We start from the raw sequence: 25,216 nt of genomic DNA, 5'->3' as shown, positions 1-25,216 counted from the left end.
GCAGCCTCCCTGACTTCTCAAGCTTGAAAAGTCCTCTGATTGGAATATCTTCCTGACATTTTCTGTTAGAATTTAGTGAAAACCCATGAAACCGTGAAGATTTCCTGACTCTTAGAGAAAGGATTAAGCAATATAAGGAAGATTATTTACATGTATCCTTATCTAAAGGATAGGTGAATGCTCTGCTTTTCATTATGCATCCTTTCTCCAGTAATTTAAAAGAAGATTTCCCATGCTTCTTTGAAATCCCAAGTATACAATTCCTCTTATTAGATTTTCTGATTAGGAAATATGGACAGAATGACTTCGAAGGGATAAATTTGGGAATAGCAAAGAAAATGAATATAGAAAAATTAAAATACATTTCATCACAGTCCTGTTAGAGCAATAGCTGTGTTTGAGAAATGAATTGGTTGGCTGAGAACTTCAGTGGTGGCAACCTCGCTGCAGCCAACTCATCATGGCCAACTTGCTGCAAAACATTTGCCATGGAACAAGAGTTACACTAATATCGAAGAAATGGTGGAATATAATCATTAAAGAAAGGATGCCAAAGGACAGACAAGATGAAATGTGAATGACAAAAATTAAAATATTTTTAAACTATTTTAAATAATTAAATTGTTGTCCCATGGCGAGTGGGCTGTGGTGAGTTGACCACAGTGAGTTCGCCATAATAAGTTGTCCCTTCTGGGTTTGTGATATAGTTTTTGATGTGACTGTTGGATTAGGGAATTTGGAAATATTCAAATATATACAGTTGTAGTTTATTTAAACTGGTTTGGATGGTTGGTAGAAAACAACACATTAAAAATATTTTCTGTTATTGTCAGTATCCACTTTTAATTACTTTGAGAACGTTCTTTTGAAAGTTTACATATTAATTGGAGATGAGAAACATCTGTTATCAAAACCCTAAAAAATATGACTAGTACTATGAGGAGTACAAACATGATTAGAGAGCAAGACTTAACATCATTAATTACATCTATAATAATGAGACAATGTTGTTATAGAGAAATAATGTTTCATTATGTGCTTAATCTGCAGGCAAACTGTTTTAAAACAATGTTTTGCTAGTATGTAATACCATATGAATTATGTAAAATAATATGATTTAAAGTATGCTAATTCTTGAAAATGTCATAATGAAGAAAGAAGATATATATTCACAGATTATGGATTTGTAAATTAACTGAAACATTATGGAAGGGATGCAAAGGGAATAATTTTATCTCGATGAATTAAAAACAAAGGAAAAAACCTGAGCTATTTTATTTTTATTCAGTTTTCTGCAAATGGTATTTGTTTCTTATAATAGTAATTTTACTATCACATCTAGCTTCTCTGATATTGTAGGTATGGTTATATAAGGTTTGGGGGTTGAGTTTATTTTATTTATTTATTTTTGGTAAACAATATAGGTATGATTTACCATTGCTGTTTTTGTGGGGTTTTTTTAAAAGTAGGTGGTGGTGAGGGCATCCCATTCTAGGCTACAACCCTGGGTTTTTCTGATGATTGTTTATCCAAAATGTATCAAGAAGAAGAGGGAGAGGGAGAGGGAGAGGGAGAAGGAGAGGGGAGGGGAGGGGAGGGGAGGAGAAGGAGAAGGAGAAGAGAAGAAGGAGAAGAAGAAGAAGAAGAAGAAGAAGAAGAAGAAGAAGAAGAAGAAGAAGAAGAAGAAGAAGAAGAAGAAGAAGAAGAAGAAGAAGAAGAAGAAGAAGAAGAAGAAGAAGAAAAAAAAAAAAGCTGGAGGTTTCGAATTCAACTCCCTGTTCAAGCAAGAAACCCTATACCATTTCAAACAGGAAATGGCAGATACAGATACAGATAATCAGAGTTGGAAGGGACCTTGTAGGTCATCTAGTCCAACCCCCCGCCCTAGCGGGAGACCCTACACCATTTCTGACAAATGGCAGTCCAATCTCTTCTTGAAAGTCTCAACTGATAGTGCTCCCACAACTTCTGAGGGCAAGCTGTTCCATTGGTTGATTGTTCTCACAGTCAGAAAGTTTCTCCTTATTTCCAGGTTAAATCTCTCCTTGTTCAGTTTCCATCCATTATTCTTTGTCTGGCCTACAGGAGCTTTAGAAAATAACTTGACCCCTTCCTCCCTGTGGCAGCCCCTCAAATATTGGAAGACCTCTATCATGTCTCCCCTGGTCCTTCTTTTTACTAGATTAGCCAAGCCCAGTTCCTGCAACCGTTCGTTGTATGTTTTAGCCTCCAGTCCCCTCATCATCCTGGTTGCTCTTCTGTGTACTTTTTCTAGAGCCTCAACATCTTTTTTATAATGTGGTGACCAAAACTGGATGCAGTACTATAGGTGTGGTCTTACTAAGGCTTTATAGAGTGGTATTAGTACTTCCCTTGATCTTGACTGTATCCCTCTGTTAATACAATTTAGGATTGCATTAGCTTTTTTGGCGGCGGCTGCACACTGCTGGCTCATATTTAGCTGGTTGTCCACTAAGACTCCAAGATCCCTCTCACAGTTACTGCTATTGAGCCTGGTTTCACCCAGTCTATATGGGTACTTTTGGTTTTTCTTGCCTAAGTGTAGGACTTTACTTTTCTCTATATTGAATTTCATTTTATTAGATATGGCCCAGTGTTCTAGTCTGTCAAGATCCATCTGGATCTTGAGCCTATCTTCTTGGGTGTTAGCTATTCCTGCCAGCTTAGTATCATCTGCAAATTTGGTAAGTTCCCCTTCTATTCCCTCATCTAATTCGTTAATGAAGATATTGAAGAGTACTGGGCCTAAGACGGAACCTTGTGGCACCCCACTGCTTACTTCCCTCCATGTACACCTAGATCAGGGGTGGGCAAACTTTTTGCTCGGGGCCGCATTGACTTTTAAAATTTGACAGACGGGCCAGGTCAGCACAAGATTTTTGGGAATCGCCCTCCCACCCTTCCCCCCTTCTCCTTCCCCTTCCCCCGGAGGCCCCTGAGTCAGGAGTTGTTGCCTCGGGAAGGGAAAGGCAAAAAGGAAGAGCCGTGGCGGTGCTTTGCAACGGAGCAGCGGCACCGGAGGCTCAGGCTCAGCGGCTCCTGGTTTTGCCTTTTCCTTCCCAAGGCAATGTGGGACTGGAGCCTCACGGAGCTGCGCCGCGGTAGCAACTCCTGATAGCCCCAGCTGGACACCTGAGCGGAGCCCGGGCGAAACTGCCTGTTGCTGCTGCCGGAGCACCGCTGGGTCGCCTCCTCCAAGCAGCCCGCCCGCCCGCCGGGCTTCCCTCTGCGCGCAGCTCGGGGCCAGGCGTGAGCGCCCGCGAGTTAAAAGGAAGCCGAAGTTGCTGGGAAGTTGCTCGGGTGCTGGGAGCAGGCTTTTAAAGTGCCGCCCGAGCAAAGTTTAAGCAGCCCGCCGCCACGCCGGGCGGAACCCTTCCTGCTCCTTGGCGGAAGACGCTCCAGCCTGCAAACTTTGCCTTTGCAAAGCCCTGGAAGCCCCGGAAAACCGAGCAACTTCCCAGCAACTTTCGGCTTCCTTTTAACTCGCGGGCGCTCGTGCCTCGCCCGAGCCGCATGGCAGCCCGCTCCAAGCAGCCCGCCCCCGCCGGGCGGAACCCTTCCCACTCCTCGGCAGGAAGACGCTCCAGCCTGCAAGCTTTGCCTTTGCAAAGTTTAAGCCTGGAAGCCCCGGAAAAAAGGGGGATTGGCAGGGACTCACCTTCGGAGAGGTCGCACTCGAAGGTGATTTCGAACTCCCAGCCGAGGCCTTTTCAAATTTCTTTTCTTTCCTACCCCTAGATCGCTCCGCACTGTTTTGCAGCTTTGGGGGCCACGCGGCACAGGGCAATACACCACGCCCAGCGATTTTTTTCAGGGCGGGCCGCATTGGACAGACCAACGGGCCGGATGTGGCCCGCGGGCGTAGTTTGCCCACCCCTGACCTAGACCCATTAAGCACTACTCGTTGAGTACAGTTTGCCAGCCAGTTGCAAATCCATCTAGTGGTGGTGCTATCTATTCCACTTTTTTCTAGCTTACTAAGAAGTAGGTTGTGGTCTACTTTATCGAATGCCTTGCTGAAATCTAAATATATTATGTCCACAGTATTTTGCTGGTCTACTAATTTAGTCACTGTGTTGAAGAATGAAATAAGATTGGTTTGGCATGATCTGTTTTTAACAAACCCATGCTGACTGCTAGTTATTACTTTACTTGTTTCTAGATGTTGGCAGATCTATTTTTTTATTATCTTTTCCAGTATCTTCCTGGATATTGATGTTAGGCTGATTGGTCTATAGTTTCCTGGGTCTGTTTTTTTTCCCTTTTTTGAAGATGGGAACCACATCAGCTCTTTTTCAGTCCTCTGGTAGCTCCAGGATTTTTGAAAGATATGGTGCAGTGGTTCTGAGATGACCTCTGCCAGCTTCTTTAAAACTCTGGGATGTAATCCATCAGGCCCCGGTGATTTGTTTTCATCAAGATCAGCCAGGTGTTCTCTTACTATTTTTTTTGCTTATTTTAACTTTTATTTCTGGTCTGTCTTTTACAGTTATGTTTTTGGTGGGTTGAGCTATAGTTTCTTTTTGCGTGAAGACAGATGCAAATAATGAGTTAAGCAGTTCTGCTTTCTCTCTGTTGCCTATTACTTCCATGCCATCTTCTCTCTATAGTGGACCGACTGTTTCCTTGATTGTTTTTCTTGTTATTTATATGTTGGAAGAAACTTTTTTTTATTATCTTTGACTTTTGTTGCAAGTCTTTGTTCGTTCTGAGCCTTTGCTATCCTGACTTCATCTTTGCAGATTCTGGCTATCTGCTGATATTCTGCCTTAGTTGTATGTCCTTCTTTCCATTTTTTTGTACTTGTCCTTTTTTTCTTTCAGTTTGCCAAAGAGATCTTTGTGTAGCTATGCTGGTTTCTTCTTGGATTTCTTGTTTTTCTTTCTCAGTGGTATTGTGCTGGTCTGATCATACTTTTTAGAGTTTCCCAAGATTCTTGAGTTGTTTTTTCCCTTTAGGATTTTCATCCATGGATTCTTTCCCAAGTTCTCTCTGAATTTATTGAAATCAGCTCTTTTAAAATCCAAGACTCTGGTGTCATTATGTTCTGATGCTTGTGTTTGTGTTATGTTGAATTCTAGTATGACATGGTCACTCTCACTCAAGGTTCCTGCAATTTCAACTCCCTCTATCACTTCTTCTCTGTTTGTAAGAATTAAGTCCAGTATGGCTGTCCCTCTAGTTTCACTCTCTACCTTTTGGACAACAAAGTTGTCAGCTAGGTTGGTTAGGAACTTATTTGATTTCTCACTTGGTGCAGAATTAGTTTTCCAATTGATATCAGGATAATTGAAGTCTCCTATTACTACTGTTGTGTGTTTCCTGCATATGTTTGTTAGTTGGCTGGCAAAAAGGACATCTATTTTTTCTGCTTGATTGGGTGGCCTATAATATACACATATGGCCATGTCATTCTTTTTTTCTTTTATATTGACCCATATGCATTCTAGGAGGTTTTCATCTTTGGTTTCATGCATTTCTGTAGCAATATAGTGGTCCTTTACATACAGTGCAACTCCACCTCCTCTTTTATGGGGTCTGTTTTTTTTGAATAGTTTGTATCCTTCTACCAGTATGTTCCAGTCATGGGTTTCATCCCACCAAGTTTCTGTTATTCCAACTATATCATATTTACCTTCATGTATTCGTAGTTCGAGTTTACCCTGCTTGTTCCCCAGACTTTGTGCATTTGTATATAGGCACTCGAGATCTTTATGTCAGACACTGTGTTTACTGTCTACATAACCTGTGTTGTGCCTGCCTGTCCCTACTTTCTTGCCACCTGTTTGATTAGTGCACATGGTATGGCACTCACTATTAAATGCTTGGTTTTGGTTGACAGCAAGGTTGATAATTTTACCTGCACAAACATCTATATTGCATGCACTGGTATCCTTATTAGTTGGTTGCTAGGGACAGAGATGTTCTGAATCCATTAATTCTCTGTCCCTGCTGTTCAATTTAAATGTTTATCCAGGAAATCTGTGAATTTAATGCCAAGTAACTCGGTCCCTTTCTTTGATGGATGCAAACCATCTCTTTTGTACAGTTTTTCATTGGACCAGCTGCAGACATCATGACTAATAAAACCAAAGCCTTCCCTTTTACACCACTCCTTTAGCCACACATTAAACTCTGCTACATGCTGCCCTTTCCCTTTTTGTTCCTTGTATACTGGTAGAACCTCTGAAAAGATAAGCCTACAGTCGATATTACTAAGTTCATATCCCAACCTCTGGAAGTCTTTCTGAACAGAAAGTACATCCTTCTGGGACAGATCATTTGTACCAAGATGTATAATAGTATCAATATCACAGCCTTTGCTGGCATTCTTGACTATCTTAAGAATATGCTTCTTGTCTCTGCTGGCAGTAGCACCTGGTAGACACTTGACCTCTTTCAAAAGCTCAGTATTCTTTCCTAAATTTACATCCCTTACAATTGAGTCCCCAACCAGAAGGTGGCTTCTCTTTTTGGATGCCTTGCTCTTCTTGTGTGACTGGTGCATAATACCTGATTCACACTTTCTCCTTTCCAAAGTAAGTTCTTCTTCTAGGACCATGATCCCCGGCTTACTTAAGTTATTATTATCACAACTACCTTGAACTGTCACTTTAGTGTCCCTATTAAGGTCAGCAAGGGCATTGTATCTATTATGCTGGGACACAGCAAAAGTTTTGTGTTTATGGTCCACAGCTCTCACCCTGCCAGATCCCACGGTTGTTCATACTGCCCTTTTCCTGTAGGATCTTTGTGATAGTGGGGGCTGGTAGCACGGCAGCTCAATAGATGGCTGGATTGGGCACCTAATTTCTGCTTGGAGAGCACAGATTAGAGATTCTAGATAGGTAATCTGTCCATGTAGACTGGTAATTTTTTACAAAGAGGACAGTATCTAAGTTTGAAAAGAGTACTGCAAAAGACAGCTGTAAAACAAATATTACACTGAACTAAGCCGGTCATTTTGAAATAGCATAGGTCTTACTCAATCTTAATCTGGCTGCTTTGCTTTTCAAGACCACCAAAAGTCAGTTAGGAATTCTCATTATTATTTTACACAATTTTATTAAGACTTTTGTTTATAATAATAAAATCTAATACACACTGAAGTTCTGGAAAGATATTTATCTCATAAAAACTAATCTTGCCACTTCTATATGCTTACAGTGATTTTCTAACAAGGTTTAAAATCCAATGTTATATTTCATCTGATTTGTACCAAACAGTGCAGAGGGATCTGCCTTTTTCTCCCTCCCTCCTCATTCTGACTGTGTCTCCCACTCACTATTTAGTCTTAAAAGACCTATTATTTTTATTGTGTACTACATGTTATACTGCAGGGAAGATAAACACTCATCAAATAGAATATTTATTGACAAGGACTAAATATTTATTGACATTAAAAAAATGTAGATATATACACTGCTCAAAAAAATAAAGGGAACACAAAAATAAGATATCCTAGATCTGAATGAATGAAATATTCTTATGAAATACTTTGTTCATTACATAGTTGAATGTGCTGACAACAAAATCACACAAAAATTATCAATGGAAATCAAATTTAGCAACCCATGGAGGTCTGGATTTGGAGTTACACTGAAAATTAAAGTGGAAAAAACCACTACAGGCTGATCCAACTTTGATGTAATGTCCTAAAAAAAAAGTCAAAATGAGGCTCAGTAGTGTGTGTGGCCTCCACGTGCCTATATGACCTCCCTACAATGCCTGGGCATGCTCCTGATGAGGTGGCGGATGGTCTCCTGAGGGATCTCCTCCCACACCTGGACTAAAGCATCCCCAAACTCCTGGACAGTCTGTGATGCAACGTGGCATTGGTGGATGGAGTGAGACATAATGTCCCAGATGTGCTCAATTGGATTCAGGTCTGGGGAACGGGTGGGCCAGTCCATAGCATCAATGCCTTCATCTTGCAGGAACTGCTGACACACTCCAGCCACATGAGGTCTAGCATTGTCTTGCATTAGGAGGAACCCAGGGCCAACCACACCAGCATATGGTCTCACAAGGGGTCTGAGAATCTCATCTCGGTACCTAATGGCAGTCAGGCTACCTCTGGCGAGCACATGGAGGGCTGTGCAGCCCCCTAAAGAAATGCCACCCCACACCATTACTGACCCACTGTCAAACCGGTCATGCTGGAGGATGTTGCAGGCAGCAGAACATTCTCCATGGCATCTCCAGACCCTGTCATGTCTGTCACATGTGCTCAGTGTGAACCTGCTTTCATCTGTGAAGAGCAGGGCACCAGTGGCGAATTTGCCAATCTTGGTGTTCTCTGGCAAATGCCAAATGTCCTGCATGGTGTTGGGCTGTAAGCACAACCCCCACCTGTGTACGTCGGGCCCTCATACCACCCTCATAGAGTCTGTTTCTGACTGTTTGAGTAGCCACATGCACATTTGTGGCCCACTGGAGGTCATTTTGCAGGGCTCTGGCAGTGCTCCTCCTGTCCCTCTTTGCACAAAGGTGGAGGTAGAGGTCCTGATGCTGGGTTGTTGCCCTCCTATGGCCTCCTCCACATCTCCTGATGTACTGGCCTGTCTCCTGGTAGCGCTTCCATGCTCTGGACACTATGCTGACAGACACAGCAAACCTTCTTGCCACAGCTCGCATTGATGTGCCATCCTGGATGAGCTGCACTACCTGAGCCACTTGTGTGGGTTGTAGACTCCGTCTCATGCTACCACTAGAGTGAAAGCACTGCCAGCATTCAAAAGTGACCAAACCATCAGCCAGAAAGCATAGGAACTGAGAAGTGGTCTGTGGTCACCACCTGCAGAACCACTCCTTTATTGGGGATGTCTTGCTAACTGCCTATGCTTTCGACTTGTTGTCTATTTCATTTGCACAACAGCATGTGAAATTGATTGTCAATCAGTGTTGCTACCTAAGTGGACAGTTTGATTTCACAGAAGTGTGATTGACTTGGAGTTACATTGTGTTGTTTAAGTGTTCCCTTTATTTTTTTGAGCAGTGTGTAGATAGATAGATAGATAGATAGATAGATAGATAGATAGATAGATAGATAGATAGATAGATAGATAGATAGATAGATAGATAGATAGATAGATAGATAGATAGATAGATAGATAGATAGATAGATTTTGCTATCCCATACAAATTGTTCTCACTGTTAGGAAGTTTCTCCTTAATTCCTGGTTGCTTCTGTTCTTGATTAGTTTCCATCCATTGTTTCTTGTCTTGCCTTCTGGTGCTTTGGAAAATAAATTGACCCCCTCCTCTTTGTGGCAGTCCCTTAAAAACTAGAATAATTAACTGGGATAATTGTGTCACCCCTATTCCTTCTTTTCTCCAGACTACTCAAATCCTGCAACCATTCTTCATATGTTTTCATCTCCAGGCTTTTATTCATCCTAGTTGCTCTTCTCTGCACTTTTTCCAAAGTCTCAAGGTCTTTCTTGTAACATGGTGACCAAAACTGGATGTAGTATTCCAGGTGTGGTCTTGCTAAAGTTTTATAAATAATATTTTATTTTATTTTGATTCTATGCTTCTGGTTTTTTTTCCCAACAGAGACTTACATAGTTGTTCTTTTTGACGGTTTACGATATCAGCAATGTCTGTCACACATTCATTTCCATATCACCTCAGCCTTTTGATAGTCTGTTAGGTTTCTACTCAGTTGGGACTTGCTGTATGGCACTTAGCAATTCATTCTGGCTGCTGTCCGCTGGTTTCTGATCTTGATCAACTGTTTCCCAGGTTCATGCATCAATGTTCCTAGCTGAAGACTGTATTCTTCCATTGAATAAAGTGACAGCTATTTTTTTCCCTAACCCACTCACCTATTTATTTAAGAAACTGCAATGCCAGATTGCTTGCTGTCTCCCAAAGTTCAGGAAACATTATAACAGAGTTGCATTGTCCAAAGGCAATTGGATTTTTTTTTATCTCCTCCTCTTCCCAATGTTTGATAATTTCTTTTCTCTGAAGAAACAACATATGGATCTAATTTTCTTTATTTAATCCGTCTTGTTTTGACACATGATTACTTTTTAGCATATTCCCCACACATTTCAATATACTGTACATTGCGAGTGAATTCATGTTGGCTGGCTCTATTCCCTGAAATTAATACTGTCTGTGTGATCTGGGTCTTTATTCAAACATAGTTTTAAGGTTGTGAGTAATGATGTGTGTAAATCCAGGGGTTTGCTGAAAAAAAAGTAAATGTATATGTGTATATCTGTGGGCCCTTTGTCAGTTATTTTGCTGGATCTAGAAATTAGGGATTTGAAGAACTAGTGACCACAGCTATTGGTGAAGGCCACTCCAAGCACTGAGAAGATACATGGAAGATGCGATTTGCCTTATCCTATTGTGAGGAACTATAGTGTTTGTATAAAGTAGAAAGGCCATCTTCAGAGAAAAGATTGAGAATTCTTTGAGAAGGAGCAAGCTCTTAGGAATCATGAGCCCCATACGATATGGGGAGAGGACAGCCTTCTCATCCTCTCTCCAGGAGAGGCAAGAGGAAGCTGAACACTACCAAGAAGGGAAGCCTTGTCACTAGAAATGCCTTAGGTCAATTTGTACAAGTGAAATATTACAAAGAGTTCTCTATGGAAGACAACTAAGGTATTTAGGATTGAACTGGATCCCGACAATCAGTAGATAATGAATAATGGAATTTTTGCAATAGTAACCACACACACTCACACACACACACCAACACCTGTCTCTGTCTCCCTCCCTCCCTCTCTCTCCAAGGAGTGGATGTAGTATGTCATTGAAGCTTGCTAACTTTCTCTTGCAACAACAATTTCCTGTCCTTGATGCTGACTCCACAGTGCTGCCTAATATTTGCTGTTTGACCCTTTTGTGACTTTATATCTGGTGCTAATAAAGCTGTCTTGACATCTGGGATGTTCCAGTCTGCTACACACATTTGAGTCTGCTGGAACAAGGTGCAGGGTCAGCCATATCAGAACAGTGATATTGGCAAGAAAGTGATGTAGAAGGGCTGAAGGAAGATGTAATTTCAAATGCTTGCTTAGAAACCATGTATTCTGTGACTTGTCCCTCCCATTGACTCCACCTCTTGATAGAAGGTTGAAATTATGTGTTGCCTTGTTCCCCCTTTTTTACTTTACCATAAACATGACCTCATTCAAGTATTGAAACCTGCAGTTTTGAAACCTGCAGTGGTTAAATTAACAGGAACATCAAACTGGGCATGAGGAACAAGAGCTGGGAATAATGAAGGGTTTAGAAACTAAGTCTTAAGAGGAGATATTGATTTAGCCTTTCAGACAATGATTGATATGATGATACTTTTCAAGTATCTGAGGAGGCATCATCTAGAAATCTATAAGCATGCAAAGGCTTCAGTTAGAGGAAGGCAGACCCTGGTTAAATATTAAGGAAAAGTACCCAATAATTAAAAGCTATTTGGCAGTGCAACTATTATTTTTAAAAAGAAAATGCTATCAGCTAGGAATGTTTTAATTTGGATTCCTTTGCTCAACAATGGGTTGGGCCAAAGCTCATCTCCAAGTTTCTTTGATTTTAAGAGTACCCATCAAGGGCTACAGAATTAGTATGATTTTGGATTTGGCTGTGAATGAGATGTGAACCTAGTCATTGTTTGTAATCCACAGTTTATGGCTTAGCATGAACCAATTCACAATAGATTTTTCAATGTCGTGCTTAAATGAAACCCACCACTGTAAAATGCAGCAGAAATAGAAACATTTATTGAGGCTGAGTGACCTTAGAGAGTTGACAGGGTGATTGAGTTTTCTCTTCCTCAGGTTCTGAAAACTGGTCTCTCCCAGAAGGAGTTTTCTCTGTGACTACATCTAGAACAGCCCTACCCAGCTTTGTTGTGTATTTCAGATGCATAGATTTCAATTCTAGAATTGTCAGCAATAGGCATTCTGGCTGGGAAATTTTGGGGGCTGACATTCACAGATCTAGAAGATGACCAGCTTAAGAAAGCTGGTCTGGAAGGTTCTGGGGTGGTTTGAGATCTTCAGGAGCAGATTATATTATTTGGGGATTATCAGGGAGTTGAAGTGTCCTGTCTTCCAAGATTCAGGGTGAATTGGAATGAGATCTTTGATGATGAACTGCCCAAAGCAATCAGAGGGCAGATTAGTTTGTATGTCTAGGTGTACTGGTGTAATGTAACCTTTTTCTCTCTGGGTAGATGGATGTCATGTTTAGATGTCAGCAATAAAATCTTAATTGATTTATAGTCCCCTTACAGAGTTGTTTATGTTGTGCCAATCAGTTTGTCTGTTGCCAGGCTGCTAACAAAAAAAACGTGGCGACACAAGGTTATTTTTTTCAGCTCGGCTGATTAGTTTATCAACTCAAGCACGTTACTCAAGAGAAATGGGCAGATACACCTTTCAAACTGGCCTTATGTAAGCTCTATTAAACTTTTCACCTAGCATTTAACCCACCAACCTTGGGAGAGTTAATTTGGAAGTCCCTGGGTGACATGCAAAGCAGCACTTCTCTTAATTATAAATAGAAGTTTAATCCATGATCTTTCTTGGGGAACATCAAAGTTAATTCTGAGACTTTGCTGTTTTCCCCCTCCTATTTTCTGATCCACACATTGTGCTGTGTTGTGATTTATCACGTTTTATTGAGCAAGCTAAAATTGGCTAGGTTTATATTACATGCTAAGTTAACCATGGCAGAAAATAAAGTCTGTTTCAAGTCAAATTTGACTTCACTTATGCAGGGGTAGGGTTTTTTGGACATGATTTAGAAGTGATTTGATGGGGCCAGCATATATTTTATTTATTTATTTATTTATTTTTTAATTTGTCAATCACTTACAAAATAATAGGTATAAGTATAAACATGAGTAAGAATACAGAAAATAGGTACGATTAAATGGGGACAATTGAACTTCCAAGATCCAATTTGGTCTGATGGTTAAGGCACCAGATAGAAACTGTAACTGTGGAGTTTCTCAATAATCCAGGTCACAGTTGTATCAAAGGTGCTTTTTTCTTTAAAAGGCAACGTCTTCCTCAAGGAAAAAACAACAACAGTCCAGTTGCCTTTTGAAGAAAAAATCAGGCCAGCTTCAGAGTTGACAAGCATCTTTGAGACAGGAGACTGTGGGTTCAATCCTGCCTTAGGCACCAAAGCTGGCTGGGTGACTTTGAGCCAATCACCAGGAGACAGTGATTTGACAGTGAGCCATGAAAGTTGGCTTGGTGAGCTTGAGCCAGTCACACTTTCTCAGCCCACAGGGTGGTTGTTCTGGGGAAAATAGGAGGATGAAGGTGTGTTGAATATGTTCCCTTCCTTGAGTTATTTGTAAAAATAATAAAGGTAGATATAAATAAATAACAAATGATCCCCCATCCAAATACTCACAGGTGCAACACTGTTTAGTTTTTTGAACTGCTTGTTGAATGACACAAACCACTTTAGCTAGTTTCACATGAAAAGATAAGTCAAATCCAAACAAATCACCTTGTTAACATGCATTAGTCATTATTGCTTGTAAAAAAATTCGTATCAGTACTATTAATTCTCCAGTGCCAGGGCCAGAGTGTTTGGTGTATGTTCATTTCAAGTAATCATTTTACCTAAGCATCATGCAATTATCTGTATTTTCCTCAATTCTTATCTTACTGCGTTAATTTTACCTTTTACCTCATTCGTTTGTACCTATTAACTTAAAACAACTCTTCATTTCTCCAGCAAGTAGACTCTGTCTCTTGAAAGCTTATGCTATCATAAATCCATTTGTCTTAAACTCCTCTTCAAAGTGCCTCGGGTTGTGTTTTTGTTTTTGTACTTTTGATCTCCTGCTGAAGTTCCAGCTTAGAGCAACAATAGCAAAAAGGATCTCTAATTGCACCATGATCACATGTTTAAAAAATGGAAGCTCAGGCAGCCTGTGTTTATGCAGACACAGACAATTGGTCTATTCTCTCTGGAGCTCTTGTCAAGCCCATCTCACCTCTAGAGTGCCTAAAACCCTTTTAACAAGTGGGATTCCTTTTTATAAAAGAATACAATACATTGTAAAAGCAAAATAATGTTTATGAAGGATTGTGTTTATATTGCAGAGTTCCCATGACAAAGACGTGATTCTGAATACCCTTAGTATTCTCACAAATCTTCTTTCTGTTGGTAAGTGGAAAATTAAATATTCTATTGTAGGATTTAAGATGAAAAATCTTATATTAGAAAGTACATCCCAATGTACTAATCTCTAGAAATACAATTGGATAATATTAAGCTATGGTTTTCAACCCACACTTTTTACACTGTAATATGAAACACATTATTTACATTAAATAGATAGATAGACAGATGATAGGGACAGAGAGACAGAGAGATGTCTTTTCATTTTATTTAATTCCTCTTTCTCTCTCTCTCTCTCTCTCTCTCTCTCCCCAAATGCAATGGATCTGGGGAAAAAGAGGAATTACAAAGACCTATTAGACACACAAGGAAGATTAAAAACGAGACAAGAATTACAGCAACAAAATATAAAGATAGATAGGTGGCCGTACATGCAAATTCAGGCGAGATATCAGAAAGAACAATTTGGTTTCTGCATGGAAAAACATCAATTAGGTAAAATTCTACAAGAAATGGAAAAGGAAATGATTTCAAGAATATATAACTTTCTACTAGATTTTAAAATGGAAGAGAAGGTGGTCAAAGAGACGATGGTGCTATGGGCGAAAAATGTTGGCCACAATATAGACATGGAAAATTGGGAGAGAATGTGGTTATCAAATTACAAACTAATTACATCCACAGCATACAAGGAAAATCAATAAAAATTTGTTCTACAGATGGCACCTTCCTCCTGCTAGATTGGCAAAAATGTTTAACTCAGACCCAAATTGTTGGAAATGTGAAAAAAAAGGCACTTATTTTCATACCTGGTGGACATGCCAGGAAGTGAAAAAATATTGGAATACAATTAGACAATGGATAGAAGAAATCACGAATCAGAAAATTCAAATTTAATCCGGAAACTTTTTTATTAGGTATAATAACACAAAAATGCAATAAAACAGATAGATATATTATGTTACATATATTAACAGCTGCAAGGATTTTGTATGCACAACTCTGGAAGGAAAAAAGGGTTCCATCAGAAGGCATGGTTATAAAAAATAATAATAGATTGTATAGAGATGGACAGGCTAACGATGAAAATAAAAGACAGAGAAGATTCAATTTATCATAGGGCCTGGGATGCCAGGTATGAGTGGTTTAGAAATAAAAATAAAATAAAATGGCAATTAGGAAAAGAATGAGGGAATATGTAAATATGTAAATATGTAAATATACCATGGAGAAGATTGAGATGTAAGGATAAAAGATATTGATTTATAGTAAGAGTAAGATGTAATGGTAAAGGAATAGGTAAATACATATACTGAAAAATGTGAGGAGATGCAAAAGATGTCTTGATGTTGATAACAATGTATAAAATTTTATTTTATGTTTTTAAAATTTGGAAACTTAATAAAATCTATTTTAAAAAGAAAAAAGAAAAGCAGCTGCTGGAAAAAGAATTGTCAAGGGTGCCTAATGCAGTTTAGAGCATGAAGGAAAATTGTGCAAAGGGAGTTATTTACTCAGTTACTTTTTCCACCCTGATCACAACCCCTAATCCTACATGTACTAAAAAATGTCCTTTCCCTAAATTGGCAGAATATTCAGTTGGATTGTCTTCTTTGGCTTTTAGAATGATCTAAGCTTTTGGGCTGTTTGGTGTAGTGGTTAAAGGCACCAGGCTAGAGCCAGCAAGCCCATGAATTCTAGTATGACCTGCACCCCACCTCACCCTTTGGCATGAAGCCAGCTGGGTCACCTTGGGCTAGTCCTTCTTTCTTACCCCTAGGGAAGAGGCAATGGCAAACCACTTCTAAAAGCCAAGAAAAGAAGCAGGGACTTGTCCAACTAGCAGTCAGAAGTTGACTTGAAGGCACCATCAAAAAAAAAAAAAAAAAAGAGAAAAGTTTCTGAGCATCACTGTACCTTCTCCTTTGGAATCTATCAGCTCTGTCCATCCTGCTATGTCAGGAGTTCTTGGGTTTCAATTTCTAGAATTCCCAGGTAACAAGTGCAAACCCATTGTGGTAGCTTGGAAACCAAAGTCAAAGTCATCTGGAGGATAAGAAGGTTAGGCAATTCTTGCACTGAACACCATTCTTACCAGGTGGCACATTCCACTGGGTGTGAAAAAAATAATCCCATATATAAGTGTGCAAAGTAAACCTGACTTGCTTAGAATCAACACACTGAGTATGTAGTACTTTATAACTGTCTTTTCCTTTCTCCAGGGACAAACAGGAGGGTCCAGTATACTATTAGCAAAGGGGGTAGCGAAGCCCTTTTGCAGGCATTGGTGAATGCAGCACGAACTCCAGTACCAGACTATGACATCTTGTTACCTCTCTTGCGTTTGCTGGTCAGAGTTGGCTGTAAAGGTAATTATTGACTAGAGCTGTTCAATTCCAAATGGTTCAGAGTGGTTTTCATCAAGCAACAATTAACATTAATCACCATCATCTAAATTACAACACAACCAACTGTGCCATCCAACAGAAGTAGATCAGTCCTCGTTATCCATAAATGCTTCCTGAAGAGCCATGTCTTCATGACTCAACAAGGATGAAATACTCTGGATATGGGTGTGTGTGTGTGTGTATGTGTGAGTGACAGGAAGACAGTTATCTTTGAAAAGGTCTGATTCTTTCATTCCCATGGAGAAAAGACATCTAATAAACCTTCTTCCCAACTCTTACTGGATGGACAGTCTCCAACTGTAGCAGGTGGTCTCCAAACCATCTCGCCATGTATAGTAGGACTTTAAAACTGCCAACCAATACTTTGAAATGCACCTGGAAGTAGCCTGGCAGTCTGTGAGAAGACAGTTTGCCTGCAAAATGGCCAGTACCTGGGCTACTGGTGTCCTGTCTCTTTAAGACCTTTCCCTAGCCAGCCCAGCGGCTGGTGGCTATAAAACTTGAGCAGAGAGGCAGTTGAGTGGGATTGATGACAACTCACTGTGGGACAGCTCACCATGGTTTACTCACCATGGGACATTAATATTGAAGAAATAATGGATTAGAATCATTAAAGAAAGGGTGCTAAAGGAGGTGCAAAATGAAATGTGATGACAAAAATTAAAATAATATTTTCATTATTTTAAATAATTAAATTGAATTGTTGAATAGTCCTGCAGCAAGTTGTCCCATGGTGAGTTGACTGCAGTGAATTGGCCATGGCAAGATGACTGCGGTGAGTTGACCGTGGTGAGTTGGCTGCACCAAGTTGTCTGTGGCAAGTTGTCTCTTTCTAAGCAGAGTGTGGTCATGTTAGAGGCTTGGGGTTGGTGTGACATGAAGGTGGTTTGTATTCATTTGGGGAATTAAAGAGCCTCAAGCAAATAGAAGAGTTACTGTTCTTTAGAAATATTGGAGGAACAGAAGTTGTAGTAGAATAGGGGAACAGTAGTATAGAAAACAGTGAGAACCAGCTTTTGAACCCTTGTGGGGAGGGATGGGATTCTACCAGTTCGCACCTATTCGCCAGAACCGGTTGTTAACATTCTAAACAGTTCGGAGAACCGGTTGATAGAAGAAATTACTGGCCTAATCCTGAAGGAAGGCAGGAAGAAAACATTCTGGTGTTGCTTACAGAAACTGCCTCTCTGTTAACCCTTATTAAATTCTTGGCAGGACTTCCTGTCTCAGGAACTTCTCTGGAGAATTTTCCCCTCCCTTGCTGGTACTTTGCTTGTGTGGAGTGACCATTCAAAGTTACAATGGCACTGAAAAAAGTGACTTATGACCATTTTTCACACTTACAACTGTTGCAGCATCCCCACAGTCATGAGAGGCCAGGAGAGGAGATGCGTGCCTCGATGTGAGTGATATTGAGTTGGCCATGCCCAGCCAATAACATGGCCACCAAGCCATGTCCACCCAGTCACATGACCACCAAGCCACGCCTACCACCTAATCCAGGCCCACAGAATTGGTTGTTAACAATTTAAATCCCACCCCTGCTTGTGGGTATGTTGCCTAGAGACCAGGTAGGGTTGTGTTGGCTCTCTAGGGTTTTGTAGTCCAATGACCCGGGTATACAAGAATCCATTCATCCCCAATGCAACACTTGTACTTGTGGTGTCACAAGGATGAATTTAGATGTGCCTATAAATACCCAGCCTACTGCATGTTATACCAGTGGAAGCTTCTGGCTGGTCTTCACAAATAGCCTCATGTAGAATGAGTTGTAATAGACCAACCTTGGGGTGACAAGGACATGAATGGCTGTGCACAATATCTCCGATGCAAGGTTGGCTAGAATTGTTGCACCTGATTGGCCCGCCCAAAGGTTCCTCTGTCCATAGCCCCCACAAATGCTGTTGAAAGAGGAATTATGAGTCAAGGGGGACCCCCCAGATACAGCTGCTGAACTTGTTTTTAATGGATTAGTTACTGTTACCACTTGAGCTTTGCCCTTAGGCCAAACATTGTGAAGAGATGTCAGCTACCCACTGTGCATGACATTCCCCAGGTATAATGGCTAGTTTATTACAGACAAAACAAAGTGACAAAATTACTTACCGAGCCCTTGAATGATTATGTAGGGTTTCAGACAGTCCTTATGTAGTATATTACCTAGAAAGAGGCTCACCCACTGTGATGTTTTGAATGGAACTGCCTGTTTCATGAAAGAAAACTGGAACTTAGTGTCAATCAATTTAAAAGCATGTGCTCTTGTAATTTCCTCTTTGCCACTCGTGACAACATCAGGGAAACAAGATAATCCAGGAAATGATAAAGGGGAATACGCCAGCCCACTGCTTTGGGATCTTGATTCAAGTTTATTTTTTTAAAAAAATCCCTGTGTTGGTTTTTTAAAATAGATGCATTCAGGCATCCTTCTAATCCTTAGCAGCCTTTTTCAGCATCTCTCAGAAGTTTTATAAGCATAGTGTTTCATTAGTATAGAAGAGCCTTTTCTGTTGTGGCCCCATCCAGTGGAACTTCCACCAGAAGTGAAAACTGCCCCTTAACTTTTGGCATTTGGGAAGGGTACCAAAACCTGGTTTTCCCTGTTCGCCTGGGGCCTTGAGGGGGATGTCCACTACTGGAGGTGGCTGTTGGGGTAGAAGATCTCATCCATTTCTTGGTTCTTGTAGGTGTGGTTTTAGCACAGTTTTTAATAATATTTCAGTGTTGGCTCATTTTAATCTTTTAATTATTCTTCACCCGTTTTGATAATTTTTAAGCTGCCCAGAGTCACCTTGTAGGGGAGATGGATGGCATGGAAAATTAATAAATAAAATAAATAGTGTACAGAATTTGTTGAGAGTAATAGCAAGATCTTGCAGCTACATTCCCATTGTTTATTCCTGATTAGGAAAACTGGCCTCTGAACTTGATCAAACTCACCCTTGTTCCAAACCAAGTTCAACCGAGTTCAGTAATGCTTATCCCTAAATAAACATGTATGAGGTTGAAATCTCAAGCTGACTTTCAAACTTGCTCCCATGCTTGGTCCTTTAAAAGAGGAGGTAGCAAGAAGGTGGTTATCGTCAGTGTATATAATAAGTTGGATTTTTAGAATGCTGGAATAAAAAACCGCATGACCTTTGGATGCATTGGCTGGAAGTGTTTTGCTCTAAAATTATAAATTGCACAAATTGGCTTCACTGTAGTCAGTAGGAGAACCAAAACACACAAAAACTCCAGATGGAGTTGTAAAAAAGATGAATAAGATGTGAAGGTGGAATATCTCAGTGAAAGAAGCCCCCCCGCCCCCATAATCAAGACAACTATTATGTCTCTTATCAATAGAAGGTCTCTTAGTTAATATTTATTTTCCTTATTCCTTTTTCCTAGATAACAAATTTGGATTAAAAGCACAGCGCCTGGAGGCGATTGATGTAACCCTCAGCCTGGCACGAAAAAATCTTCACCACCACGAGAATCTCACCCACTGTCTCTGGGCATTGCAGATTTATGCTTCTAATGGTATGTATGTGTGTTTGTTTTCACTCTGGTTGCTGCACTTCAAAGTTTGGTACAAAACATATTTTGATCATCAGAATTCAGTAGTCAGTTTTCATGGGGTTCTGGGATTGCTTGGAATGCTGAGAACCTATCATGGCCACTCCAACCAAATAGGAGTAAAGATCAAGTTCCAAAGTGTCCATACACTAAAAGGTTGAAGTCATCTCCATCATTCATTCTAGATTATTATTATTTTAAAAATGAATTGGATAGGGAACTCTGTGGACTCTTGGAACATTGCTTCCTTCACCTATTTCTCCAGTGTGCTGCAACTGCCAAAAAAGCCAATGCAATCCTAGGCCTCATTAGTAGAGGGATAGAATCTAGATCATCTGGGGTATTAGTACCACTTTGTAATGTCTTGGTAAGACTCACACTACATCCAGTTTTGTTCACCACAAAACAAAAAAAGATGACTCTAGAAAGAGTGCAGAGAAGAACAACAAAGATGATCAGGGGACTGGAGGCTAAAACAGAAACAGTTGCAGGAACTGGGTCTGCCTAGTCTAATGAAGAGAAGGACTAGGGGTGATTTGAGGGGCTGCCACAAAGAAGAGAGAGTCAACCTATTCTCCAAAGCACCTGGAGGCAGGACAAGAAGCAACAGATGGTAGCTTACTAAAGAGAGATCCAACCTAGAAAAAGAGATCCAACTAAAGAAAAATTTCCTGATGGCGAGAACAATCAGTGGAATGATTTGCCTTTAGAAGTTGCTTCATCACTGGAGGTTTTCTTTTTCTTTTTTTTTTTTGGAATTTTTTTTATTGATTTTTAAAAACAAACATAAACAAACAACACATAAAACATAAAAACGTAAAACATCTTTTTTGAAAGCAGCTTGATCCCAGGTTACATCTTTTCGTACAGACACAAATTCAAATTCATGTTCATTTTATATACCATTCCATATCTTGTTACCATTCTACATTTTCTATATAGCTTCTCCCCTCTTTTAACTTTCTTAGTTTTATTTTATTTTATTTTTTTCTTAGTTTTATTTTATTTATCTCGTCTCAGTTCAGATCATTATACTTATATTCTTTGTCTGTCCTGTTTCCAGTTGTCTATTATCTTTTCTCATTAAACAAAATTTCTCCTGTAATCACTGATTGGAGTATGACGCCTTTATATCTTTCCCCTAAATTTATAACACTTAATATAATACATAACTTCCATTCGGATTCTGCTTAGTACATTCTAAAATTACACACTATATTTTAAAAAGAGTAAAAATTGTAAATATATAATTAAAACCACAAATCCATGTCAATTCAACTCTATTGTTAATATTAATATTCATTTAAATCTTAAACATTTTACACATTACTTTTCATATAAGTATCATACTTCTGTGGGAACACTTATAAACTTTCCATAGTTGCTTATTTTAAAACATTATATCATTGAGGTGTTCCCATTCCTTCCTAATTCAATTCTCTCATTTATTTCATTTCATTAATTTTGTTCATAAAAGTTTCACTGAGTTACACTGAGTATTTTATCCCACTTTTTAGTCTTATGTTATTTCCAATCTTCTAACATAATTTCTAATACAAATATAACAATACAATCTTATGTACCTTTGCAGAATCACCTTTTCAGTTAGATTTTTACCCATTATCTCTAAATAAATCCTGTTTCTTTACATTTTGTTTCACACCTTTGTAGCTTCTCTTCCTTTCCTTCCTCCCTTGCTTTTTCTCTCTGCCCTTTTTACCCCCTTGTCTCTTCACCTCCATTTCCCTCTTCTGTGTTCCTTTTTTCTGTTGCTTTCTAGCCTTATATCCACTTTGCACCTTATTTTTCCCTTTTTTGGTTGCTTTTTGGGGTCTTAAAGTCTCCATTCTCTTTCCCCCCTTTCCCCCTTCTTCCCTAATTGAAGTTACTTGTTCATCAAAGATGGCTTCTTCTTTGTCCCAACCTTCTTGTTGCGCAGTCAGTTTCTCATAGGTACAAATCACCATTTCTAAGAAGTGAAAAACAGAGCCAAAAGAGCCCTTCCCTTCTTGTTCCTCTTCTTTATATTTTTTGAATTCCATTTTCAATTCATCCACAAGCGATGCCATTGTAAAAAAAAAATTTTTTTTTCAAACAACCACCCAAGTGTTTTTAATCATTTAGATATAATTTCCAAGAGTCCCAAAGTCACCAAGCAATCCAAATACACACAAACTGTTTCTTTTAGCACTTTCTTCTTTTTTAACTTTCTCTTCCTGGGGCTATTTAGTTACAAAGTTCCAGTTAAGATGTATCTTTTAGAAGTCTTGTTAGAATTTAATCAGATTCTTGTAAATTCCAGGCAGTCTCCTCCTTCCAAATCTTATTTTTATTCTTTTCCTCTCCCTTTCCACTTACAGCAAGAAGAAATTTTTTTTTTAATGTTCAGAAATCCTTATTGTCCCCCTTGACATTTAATTATCCAGTTTAAATACCTCTTAATGCCAAAGCGGGTTTTTCCGATTCCTCATAAGTTTGCTGTCAACGTAAGGAAGGAGAGTGAAGAAAAAAAACCTTTCCCTTTTAAATTTTATTCGCCGCTTCCAAGTCTTCTTAGGGAGCGATGTATCTTTTACAAAATTTAAATTCTAGGGTACCTTAGTTGTTGCTTTTGTCCCGGTCAGCCAAAAACTTTCACTTCTTAACTTCCTCCTGCACTTTCTTTTCCGGCTGAGTGCTTCTTTGAGGTGGCCATTTCTGACCGCCACTCTTACCACCTTCGGAAAAGAGAGTTTAGCCGGCTGGGGGGGAGAGGTGCGATTCCTCTCGACCTTGCCAGATCTCCCCTATCTTCACCAACCTCTACGGGGTGGCTTAGCCACGAAGCTGGGTGGCTCAGAGCACTCCAGCGGCGAGCACAGGCAGAAACCACGCATGATCACGGATTCCTGCCTGCCCCGAAGCGCTACAAACCAGAACCCCATCACTGGAGGTTTTCAAGAAGAGAGTGGACAGCCATTTGTCTCATATGGTATAGAGTCCTCTGCTTGAACAAGTTGTTGGACTAGAAGACCTCAAAGGTCCTTTTCAACTATATTATTCTGTATTTTAAGTTATACTAACCTATTTTGTTTCTCTCTGCAGCCAGCCGGCCCTGACTATTGCACTACACATGGTCTACTTCTGCTGGGGGATCTTTGGCAATTCTAAGTGTGTCTGGTCTTTTCCAGCTGCCCTCAGTTTTATTTATTTATTTATTTATTTTGGTTCACCTTCTCTGACCTCGTTGTCATTTCCCTTGTGGAGACTTCTAACTGTATCAGCAGCAGCAATGGCCCAATTTGACGTGCTTAGCATTTTAGATCTTCCCCTTGAAGATTTAGTGCTACTGGCTGCTGGCCCTGTAAGTTCTCCGCGTGCAAGACCCCAATGGTCTTCATTCACTCTGGGCCTTCCTGGGCAGGCAGCCAACCTTCCCTGTCATTCTCTTTGATATAAGCAGTATTTGAAAGGGTGTGTGTAACAGAGAAGACAGTTTGAAAGGCATCTTCACTGTGATGTGTTTATTCCACATGCCTTGCACATTCAGTCTTTCCTTGTGGCTTGCTTTTTGTTTTGGGTCCGCTTTCACAGGCCAAAGGAAGAGAAACTAGTATTTGGAAATGCAGAGGCAGAGTGATGGGCTAGTTACTCAGGACAGGCTAGGGTGGTTACTACAGATTTAATGGTGAGTGAAAAAAATGTGGGGAAGATTGACAAGGAAAGTGTAGTGTGCTGCATGGATAGAGATCCTGTTATTCAGGAAATGTGTTAAGAAGATCTTACTGTCCTTTCTACCAACACTGAACAAACAGCTGACTTTGATGCAGTTATTATCGGTGCTTTTGGTCATCCTTCCATCTCCCTCTAAAAATAAGATGAAGCCTATACTTGCCTTCATTTATAGAAGGTGAATTGAGTGACAGTTAACACTGGCAAGAATCCAGCATCTTGTTGTTCTCCCCATCCAGAGGCTGTGAGTCAAGCTACAAGGGCTATCCTTGTCTTTTGAAAAAAATAAAATAATGAGCAACTTAGAAGAAGCAATTGAAAAGATGCTAGTCAGACCCTTTCACAGGAAATCAACAAAGAATTTACTTCAAGTTCTACCATGCCTTTCATGCCAGGAAGAGTTCTGAATTTAATTCCATTTTTAAGAAGAAGGGTGATACAACTAAGAATAATTCTTTTAGTATTGGGAAGAGACAACTGTACTATATTAACAGAAATATAATTTCCACATTAAAGTATAATTCCACATTAGTCTACTTTGGTCAAACTTCATCTGGGCACCACAATTTTTAAGAAAGATTTAGATAAATTGGAGAAAGTTCAAAGAAGGACAAAAATGTGATCAGGAGACTAAACTCAAGTCTTATAATATCTCAATATTAAAGGGGTTAGTTATTTTGATTGATTGATTATGTGTCATCAAGTTGTTTTTGATTCCTAAGAAACCATAGATTTTCTCCATAATATTATATTCTGAACCTGGAGTGGTGCAATGGCCTAGAGACAGAGCTCTCACCTTACAATCAGGAGGCTGTGAGTTTGATCCTAGGTAGAGGCAGATATTTCTCTCTCTGGCCACACTTGAGAATATATCTGCTGAACAAAACTCTGCATTGGTGACAGGAAGAGCATCCGGCCATTAAAACACTCTGCTAGCTCCATGCAGTTGTCCAGACTCTACCCTGCAAGGGATTATGGGGTCATTAAATGATGATTATATTCGTAACCTATTCTTTTTGGTCTTCCAACAGTGCCTCTGTAACTTGAATCCATCCTCCTTGCTGCTTAATCAGAATTGAGTTTAGGCATAAGCTAAAAAATCTATAATTTAGGGCCTCACAATCCACAGGGTTGCATGAAATTTTGGAATATTACTTTTCTGATTTTGCAAACAAGTTCATTATTAGTTATATTAATAAAAGTGATCATGATTACTCATATTTATAAACATTTTCTATATATATTAATGTATCTTAAAATTATTTTAAAAATTAGACTTAAGTATTGTTGCCAGCGTATCTCTGTGTGTGTATGTATGTATGTATGTATGTATGTATGTATGTATGTATGTATGTGTATATATATATATATATGTATGTATGTATGTTTGTATGTATGTATATATGTATGTG

General features: G+C 39.6%; 1 protein-coding gene across 2 annotated transcripts in view; it reads left to right on the top strand.

Annotated features, from left to right (window-relative positions):
- The window catches only part of AGBL1 (AGBL carboxypeptidase 1), a 449,484-nt gene that overhangs the window by 15,145 nt on the left and 409,123 nt on the right, over positions 1-25,216 (top strand). For both annotated transcript variants that reach the window (XM_087972790.1, XM_087972789.1), the window contains exons 2-4: positions 14,112-14,175; positions 16,353-16,499; positions 19,926-20,057. In XM_087972790.1, coding sequence (XP_087828916.1) covers positions 14,112-14,175; positions 16,353-16,499; positions 19,926-20,057 — 343 coding nt within the window. The remainder of the gene's footprint in view (positions 1-14,111; positions 14,176-16,352; positions 16,500-19,925; positions 20,058-25,216) is intronic.

The sequence above is a fragment of the Notechis scutatus genome, chromosome 11 (genome assembly GCF_049901735.1).
Source record: "Notechis scutatus isolate UNSWTSFEM ecotype Mainland chromosome 11, rNotScu1.2, whole genome shotgun sequence".
In the NCBI taxonomy this organism is placed as follows: Eukaryota; Metazoa; Chordata; class Lepidosauria; order Squamata; family Elapidae; genus Notechis; species Notechis scutatus.
The sequence above is the reverse complement of the archived record's forward strand: the minus strand, read 5'-3'. Positions and strand labels throughout refer to the sequence as shown.